General features: G+C 36.7%; 1 protein-coding gene across 4 annotated transcripts in view; it reads right to left on the bottom strand.

The window, feature by feature from the left end:
• kon (chondroitin sulfate proteoglycan 4-like protein) overlaps positions 1-9579 on the bottom strand; it is a 51187-nt gene that overhangs the window by 8186 nt on the left and 33422 nt on the right. For all 4 annotated transcript variants that reach the window (XM_018520667.1, XM_018520664.1, XM_018520665.1 and 1 more), the window contains 4 exons: positions 3923-4517; positions 2529-2783; positions 1151-1348; positions 45-246 (listed from right to left, as the gene is read on the bottom strand). In XM_018520667.1, coding sequence (XP_018376169.1) covers positions 45-246; positions 1151-1348; positions 2529-2783; positions 3923-4517 — 1250 coding nt within the window. The remainder of the gene's footprint in view (positions 1-44; positions 247-1150; positions 1349-2528; positions 2784-3922; positions 4518-9579) is intronic.

A 9579-nucleotide genomic window follows, 5' to 3' on the forward strand; every position in this document is an offset into this window, starting at 1 on the left:
TAAAATACAACATTTTTTGGGGATTAATAGTAATGTATTGTTACCGTTTCCACGATGCACATACGCAATGAGACCTTGCATTAATTCGGCTTGCGTGAACGTGTCGATAGGTCGAAATGGATAAGTAACTCTTTCGATGTGCCCCGCGTCAGTATCTGCTCGTAAAACCGTATAAATCAGCATTTCCGACGGAGTGTCAGCATCTATGGCCCATATTAACTCCTTGGTCAGTGTTTTTCTTGTACCCTGTGAATATCAGCGTTTTTCGCACATTTTATATTTGCCCGAGATCATCCGACGAATGTTGCACAGACATATTGAATGAAAGGATTCAACGAATTGGCGAAAAATTGCGCTGTTATTTTCGCGCTGACGTAAAACGCATCAAGCGAGATATAGCGAATACACACTTTGATATTTTATATCAATACATTCGTTTAGCAATCAATTTTTTTATTGAAAAATAATTTGGGATAGTGAATCAATGTAAAAGGTCTTGTTTTAATTTTAATATTATTACGCACTAGTTTTAACATAACAATTATTTTTATTTGTACATTTTTGTAAGAGAGTTTAAAAAAGTAATTAACAATCAGTTAATTATTACAACTACTTACTATTTACTATTTGTATTTGCTACATACCATTTCGTATTTGCTAAAATGGCTGTAGCGTACTTAGTGCGTTGGAATTGCCCCGGTATGGATTAGGTTAAATGAACATATATATCGTAATTATAATTTCCGTCTTTGTATTTTACGCTTATTACTCTTCCGAGAATTTGCATCCAGATTGAAAGAAATATGCGTTATGCGCGTGCATGATATACACGCGCGCATACCCTCGAGCTTACACGAGCAGTTAATTAAGAGCGATGACCGGCGCGCGAGCGAGTTAAATCGATTTCGTTGCGGCTAAATTGCCACGTTCTCCGAAGATGCACGAGCCACAAATAAGCTACTATTTCATATGGCCTCCCCATTAATTGATTTAGTTGAGTGGCATGAACTGCCGGTTGTTTCGGCTAAACCGAACGTAACGTGTTTCGAATTATCGCGCATTGTCGTCGGTGACGTATCATGATAAATACATTGCTGGGAGACTAGATAAAGAAAAGAAGAAGAGCTTACAGTTTATTTTCGTGTCTTACTTGGGCCAGACGCAGCACTTTGGCAGTCGGTATCTCGAGTAACGGGGGGTCATTGACAGGAGTGACATTAACATGAAGAGGGAACCTAAGGCGTCCTTGGAGGTATCCTGGAAGCATATAGCCTGTCTCGGCCACCAACGTCAATTCCAGAATCATGCTGTCCTCTGTGGTTTCGCTACCATCATGCATGTACTGTATCTGTTGGAGAAGTCAATTATCATAAGGATAATGCCGTACATCATATCCAACACATAGCAATGTTCACATATAGCAAACTCCGATAATTAACATGGTTTTAAAGAATTACTTTTACTGTTAGAACGATTACTAATAAATCGCAAAATTGAGAACAAACGACACGGTAATTGATCGCGTTTTTTACACTCGCGCAAAATCTGGTAAAGAAAATTTGCATTCGAAAGAAATCACTCGAGTATCAATAATCTGTTATGTATCGCAATATCGGTTAGGAGTAACCGTACAACCAGGAATGTGTGAACCTTAACTTGTACGAGAGCTCGCTGTTTCACGAGAATCTCAATCGGCAAACACACACTACATCGTGCTACAGAATCAGAATTAATCATGGGAGAGTACGTCAGAGTACCTGACTCCGTGTTATCCTTTCTAGCGTTTGATCTAACACTCGAGATCGACCGCGGTTGAAAATTAATTAGAGCGACAGGAGTACAGGAGTTAAATCGTCGATTAGCATATCAAGTGGGCGTCGTCCCCGGTTGATCCGAGTCGAGACAAGGGGAAGACGCGAGCTTTTTCCTCGTTCTTTTTTTAACGATTGAAAAACAATTGGCAATAAACGACAGACGCCGGGGCGGCGAATAAAAAGCGAGCGTTACGCGATCTTTAACGAAAAACCATTAATGAGTGGTGGCGCGGGCGGTTTATAAATAGAGCACTGTCGCTAGATAAATTGAGTGTAGGTAACATGAGGAGCAGGGGCGAATGAGCGAGTGAGAGCAAGTCGGCCGACCCTCCATGTTCCCGCCTCTAACGATTCTAAAGTTAGTCCTTATGGCGCGTACTATGTATAGCAGCGCGTGGTCCTATGACGAACTGGAAGAACACATGATTTCCATGTTTCTCCGGCCTTCTATGGCCCATGCCCGGCCAGCCGGCTCTGACCGCGTTTAGTCACCTGATATTAATTAATGTCAGGTGCATGTCGACCGAGTTTCGTCTCTTATACGTGCTTCCGCAAACTTCTCGGTGATTTCGACTTTTATCGTAACCGACAGGTGGATTAATATTGCAGCAATCCTTGTGATTGCAGGCTTACAATCGAGCAACGAGTTTGAAACGGAATTAAACGTTAATTAAAGGATTTAGTAAATTGATGAGTAGCTGATTAGGCGATTACCTTATCCTGATTGATGTCTTGCAACGTAAAGGAATGATCATTTCGGGATGTTAGAAGATCTAATGCCAACGTTCCGTAAGTTGGCGGTGTCACTAAGGTAAATGAGACATCAGTTTCTTCCAAGCCGTATTTGGCGATGTCCAATACCATCGCGATGTTTTCGCTCGTTACCAACACATTTTCCCCTTCAGAAACTAGTATAGGACTCAAAGAGAGAATTTCCAAATTTACAGGGAGGGTAGTATTCGAGTACATCTGCAAACACATCATATCGATTCTTCATTCTATGAACGCAGATATTAATTTTATCTCAATATTTTCAACATCTGTACTATATGTTTTCTTATGTATATACATTATAGATGTTATTAATATTGAATTGCATATACATATATGTATATTATTTTTATTAAACTATTTATTATTTTAATAATAATGATTGTATACAGATACATACATATATGTATATATGTATGAATAATATGCTATATACATAATTTCTTAAATTTTTATTATTAGATATCAGTGCAATAGAGATGCAAATAAATTAAATAAATTCAAACATATACTAAAAAAATGAGTTATTAGAGCCGCCCTAATTGATAAATGCGATTTGTGTAATTGATGAAGCAATCAACAAATTTTTTTGCCAAACGTTTCGACCCTTGCTGTGGTGATCTTCAGTGGATATATTTAATAAAAAATTATGTATACAACATAGGCTGATACAATCTCTTATAATATAGCCGAGTGAACGTTGCTCCCCTTTGTACGTGTCCCTTTTGTAATGCACAAACAATAACATACAATGATTCAATTGTCCATATGCTATGGCAATGAAGCCAATGTATCTTTGAGTTTGTCGAACCAGAAATACGACATGCACACATATCTGTAAGTCTTTACACGTACAAAGAGAAACAACGTTCACTCTATATTACACTCTATATTACGCTATATTACAAGAGACTGTATCAGCCTATGTTGTATATATAATTTTTTAATAAATATATCCACTGAAGATGACATAATAAGGATCGAAACGTTTGGCAAAAAAATTTATTGATGCTTCATCAATCCCAGTCACACAAATCGCATTTATCAACCAGCGCGGCTGTAATAGCTCATTTTTTTAGTATATGTTTGAATTTATGTTCCAAGAGAGATTTATTTATATAGTTTTTAATTGTAAAATTAAATTTAATTGTATTTCATATTAATTACTCGCAATGATTGTTCAAGACTAATTTATATAAACAATGTCTTGACTAAGTTAGCTATGCGTCTCCGTAAACCCATACGCTAGTTGCCGGTGACACAATTAGCTCACAACCGCAACGTAACCCTCGCCAAGTGGGTGGAGCATCATTGAAACTCAATTAAAATTGATCTACCTTATAGTCCTCGGCGTAATTCGGCTTGATGCATAGCGACTGGTCGCAGTTGCACCTGAATGAGTTGACACCCAGTTGCATGCAGGATGCACCGGATACGCAGGGATCAGCCTCGATACACGGATATCCCCAGACACAACTCACGACAATACCCTGGCTGACCTTGACGTCCGGTAAACCGAGGTCCTTATTGTCGAGGACCATGTTCCGTATGCAGCCTTTGTAACTAACGTCACCAGATCGAAGACCCTTGCCTAAGGCTCGGGCGCGTTTATTTAACTCTGTGCCGCCGATGTACAATGTGTCTGCCAAGTCGAGGAACCGATTACCGCCGGAAGGCAGAGCCATTGTTTTCTCGTGATGATCAACAGCGATACCAAGGCCGCTCGGATTGAAATCCACGATTACGCTATGCCATTTACCGTCAGCTACCAAGGTACCATGTGTCAACTCGGTCGGGCCATTCCCTTTGTTCATCAATAGCCGAATCTTACCCTCGAACAGCTCGATGCCGAGGTAATCGGCGTAAGATGATTGCCCCGTGTTATAGAGCAACAAGCCATTATCGGCGCCGGTCTTCATCTCAAATTCCCATCTGCAAAGTCAAAAGATGGAATTGGCAGGAAACTTTGTTACTGTCCCTTAAAAATGCGGAATCGGACTCGTCTTATGTTACGGTCGTTACATGATGATTTCATGACGCCATCGAGAATACTCTTCTAGATAATATTACTGATAAGTTATTGGTGGTAAAATAACGGAAAACTCTGATATTATATGCATCTCATTAATCGGATTTCGCAGTTGATTTTTCCATATAATCCATAAACGTTACAACAGTAATATTATTGGTAACGAAATATCATACAAGATGTCCCGAATTTAAATGTCAAAACTTTGGGAGTGTGTAAGGGATTGATAAATTAAGAAAGAAAGTTCTTTAGAGATACGCTCGTTTTTGTTTTGTTTTGAAAAAAGGACAAAAGTAATTGTTTCGTTCTCGCACTGAATTATCATCGTTGAAATCATACACGAAAACAATAATATTCCGTTTTCTGATGAAAACTTTGTTTACACACATTTCTGCCTTTCTCCTATAAATCCGTTAGTTACTCATCAAAAGTCATTGAGTGAGTTACTCCTGTTACAATATGTGTTCTGTTGAATATGCTGATATGGTTTTCATGTATGATTTCTGCAAAGGTAATGTCATAGAGAGGCGATGCGAGAGTATGCGAACCGATTTCCAGACAGAAGAGTGTCGGATCGGTGAGTCATTACGTTGATGAGTATTTGGCTGCAACGTGAGCTGTCCGTACTAGATGCAATTGCTTGTATTGCAAAAAGTAAACATTTTGAACGATATTTACATTAAGCAAATGACAATGTGAATTGAATAAGTAATAAATAAGTACACAAATAAAAACTACATTGTTTTTTTACGATTTTCTTTTTCTCCAAAACGAAGCAAAAACGGGCATATCTTTAAAGGAGACTTTTTTCTTAGTTTATCGATTCCCTACACGTTCCCGAAGTTTTGACATTTAAATTCGGGACACCCTGTACATGTATATCATGAACGAGAAACTTTACAAATGCATCGATTGATCAAACGTGACACCGTCGAATAATTTGTCATTTTTGTTGAAAGGTTATGATTCTTTTTTGAAAAAACGAATTAAACTGTAATCGATAAGATATACAAAATTCTACAAGATTAATTGAGGTATAAAACGTATACAAGATACAGATATAAAATAGAGATGAAAATCCCGACAATTTGAAGATTTGATAATTTATAAATTATCACAATTTGTAAATCTTCAAGAATATTTTTTCTACAAGATTATTGCATGTTTTGCTCTCCGTTTAATCATCGTTCTTGAAACGGTATGGTGTTCAGACCTTACTACAGAACGCGATTAAACAAGCGAAACGTTATTCGTCGTGCAACACGAGTTAAACGAGCGAGGCAATGCAAACGATGGTAGCAAGAGGGGAAAGAAGATTGTTCGCCGTGAATTTATAATTGTAATCAAATCAAATTTCGCTCAGTCGACTTCTACCCGGAGAAACTTTGGGGCGAGTGATTTTCGCATCTTATGCGAGAAGACGCCACGACTGCTACGAACATGAAAGCCGATTATTTACTTCAGCGGGTGGATTCATTACTTTGCTTTTGAAGTAACATCACAGTGAAGTGCTACAATAGTGGTTACGAAAGCAGAGTAGACTTTCATCGTCATAACAGACAGATGCAATAATATACAGTAACGCGATAGCGATGTATATACTGGGAATTGGAATTACTACTGCGCGTATTTGTACAAATATTAATATTATGTTTAAAAAGTTATATCATATGTATTAAGTATACCATATATTCTTAATATATTTATGTATTTCATTGTTATAAAAATTATAATCAAAATAGTTACCGTTGTTATCGATGTCACGATTATTATGATAGTATCTACTTTCTATGCTTTCATTATCTTTTATTGATGGTAGTTGAAAAAGTTTTATGTTAGAATATGCATGTCATTAATTAAGTTGCAAGCCAAGTTTAATTACATGAATCGTGGTGGTTACGGAAGCGGAGTAGACTTTCATAGTTATAACAGAGAAGTGCAATAATATACAATAACGCGATAGCGATGTATATACCGAAAATTGGAATTTAAAAAGTTACATCATATTATTATACCATACATTCTTAACATATTTATTTCAATGCTATTAAAATGACAATAAAAATAATCGTTATCGATATCATGATTGTTACGATATTTTCTATTTTCTGTGTTTTCATTATCTTTTATTGATGACAGTTGAGAAAAAAGTTTTATGTTAGAATACGCATATCTTATTAATTAGCTAGCCAAGTTTAATTACACAAATCATGATTATCTCATCGAAAATTAGCTTATAACTTAACTCTATTAAATCCAAGAATTAATGAAGATACCTGATATGTTAGTCAATGTCTTACATATATCGTATATATAAAGCTACACAATACAACGCGTAACGGTTGTAAGCAAACAGGTACCTGCGCGAATTGTAAACGCAATTAATCGTTTACCGCGGTGCTGGAGGTGCACTAAGGATTCTAATACGGTCCGCTTGTGTGTCTCTATACGTTCCTCATCAGTCGATGTTTTGCTTCCGAAAGCGCAGTATAACGTGTTCGGTCTTTGTATGCTAACTGATATTCGTGAAAATTAAATTTGTTCGAAAAATTCCAGCGGTTTAAATAACGAAAAAATATCCGATCGTTATTCCTTCGGTCTTTATCGATTTAAACTGACTAAATATACAAAAGAAAATCAAAGTATCTACGTCAAACACGACAGGTCCACGTTTTATACGCAACGAAAGATAACCAATGGAACTAAATAACGATTTAACGTGAAAAGTACACTTGGTTTAAGTGGAGACAACTTAAACGTCTGTATGAATCATGCATACAAGTGACACTTGAATCTTCCAGATCAATTGAACTCAGAAAGCGTACGTCGAAATCTTCACGGTTCATCGACTTTACGGTAGAACGTCACGGAAGGAAAACAGTTACGACTGTCCAAGTGTCCAGTCATCCATTCAGTTCCTCTTGACCATCTACTTATCCGTTTGTCGACGAGATCTACTGGGTTGCACTACGTACCTGTTCGATGCGAGAGTCGGTTACTTTCAAACATTTATGTGAAAAAAACCGACTGACCTTTTGTCTCGCTTTTAGCCGCATTAACGCAACAGGTACCAACATTTATTTCCTCAAATAAGTTGAATTAAGGTACTACTCGGAACTAGCGCTTTTAATTCGGGACAACAAAAGAGCCTGAGTACCTACGGCCGTAGCTTCTGTGAACGTACAAGATACGAGAAACCATGCGTGCAACCCCAGGACTTAACTATCTGCATGTGAAGGCCGGTATTAACCGCGCTTACTCGGCGTACACCGCATTCGTGTGAAAATGAAGTGTTTTTCTGCCTTAGTATACTCTCGAATAATTTTCGCTGGGATAGCACAGCGAGGACACATCTGGCTCACTGAAGTTTTTACTCTCAGACGTGCTTAACGTTTTCGTACTATAGCCGCGTATGTACGAAGGTAGTTTGAAAAGTTCTCGTCCTGACAGAGATGATGCCAGAAGTATGAAACTGCTATAATTTTTGACAAGTTTGATCCTGCAGAGAGTTACTGTCAAAATTTCAGACGGTGTTTATTAGTTACTTTGTTTTGGTCGTATAAAGCAACCAACTTTTGATTTTTTTTTTAATAGATGAAATCGAATGTCGCGCAGTAAAATACTTTGTTTTAAAAGGTTTAATGCCAATAAAAATGAAAAACAAGCTTAGATTCAATTTTGGGAGAGGCTTCACATTTTTTTCAACCGTTAACAAATGAGCTGTTGAATTTAAATGTTACGTCCAGAAATGGTGTGATGAACGTTCAGGTTGTCCAAAAACCTCTACGACTAATGACATTGAAAAAACCTGTAATGCCGTGTTGAATGATCGACGAGTAAAAGTGCGCGAGCTTGCAAACATCTCAAATGATCGCGTTCACATCTTATTATACATGAGCATTTGCATATAAAAATGCTTTCACTGCGATGCCGCATTTGCTAACAGTCTATCAAAAATGTAGTAGTAAAATCGCATGAATTGAACTTTGAATTGGTTCCGCACGTATCGTATTCACCAGATTTAGCCCCTAGTGACTTTTTTTTCTTTCCAAACAAGAAGAAATCTCGCAGGGAAAAGATTTGGCTCAAATATTAAAGTAATCGATTAAACTAGTGCTTATTTTGAAGGCTTAGGAAAATCGTATTACACAGACGGAATATAAAAAAAGTTAGAATATCGTTGGAATAACTATATTGAGTTGAAAAGAGACTGTTGAAAAATAAAAAAAATTGTCAAATATCATGTGTTTTTTTTGTAAGGTCGAAAACTATCCTCGTATATGTAAGCGTTTGCATTTTTCTTGCGAAAGATTAATAACTAAAAAGATAACATAAAAATATAGATTGTAAAATGTAATATCCTGCTGTAACCACTATTGGAAATGCATCCTACGTACATTTTTCAATGTAAACATCGCTGGTCCCCGTTGAGCTTTTAATTTCTAAAAACAAAAGCTTTCGAGGTCGTGGTTCTATTCTGAGATACTTGGAGATATACTGGGAATCCACGAAACCACAATATACACAATCTACTCCTGGGAGACTTGCAATATGCTTGCACATGTCCACTTTGCTCAAATAAAAACGACGCATTTATATAGTACATATCGAAAATATTTTAATCCGTTTTTAAAAAATATTATATATGCTTGTATGTATTTTAGCTATATTGCATTTTATCAAGCAGCTTTCTATTTTAGTAACAAATACATCTTCTTTAGCTCAATGTCGCAAAAAACGAGCTTTAAAAAACTCGTTACGTTTTTGATTAAGTTATACGCTTTTTTATCTGAATTTATTAATAACATTATATCTCCCCTATATTGACAGGATATATTGAAGTTATCGTTGTCGTACAGAATTTATCATTCAATAAAATTGCGTGTACACTATATTGTACACACTAAGATATTTATTCTATTTACATTAATGTAAATTATAACCCGCGACTTTACATTATAAATA

The sequence above is a fragment of the Trachymyrmex cornetzi genome, unplaced genomic scaffold (genome assembly GCF_001594075.2).
Source record: "Trachymyrmex cornetzi isolate Tcor2-1 unplaced genomic scaffold, Tcor1.1 scaffold92, whole genome shotgun sequence".
NCBI classification, from domain to species: Eukaryota; Metazoa; Arthropoda; class Insecta; order Hymenoptera; family Formicidae; genus Trachymyrmex; species Trachymyrmex cornetzi.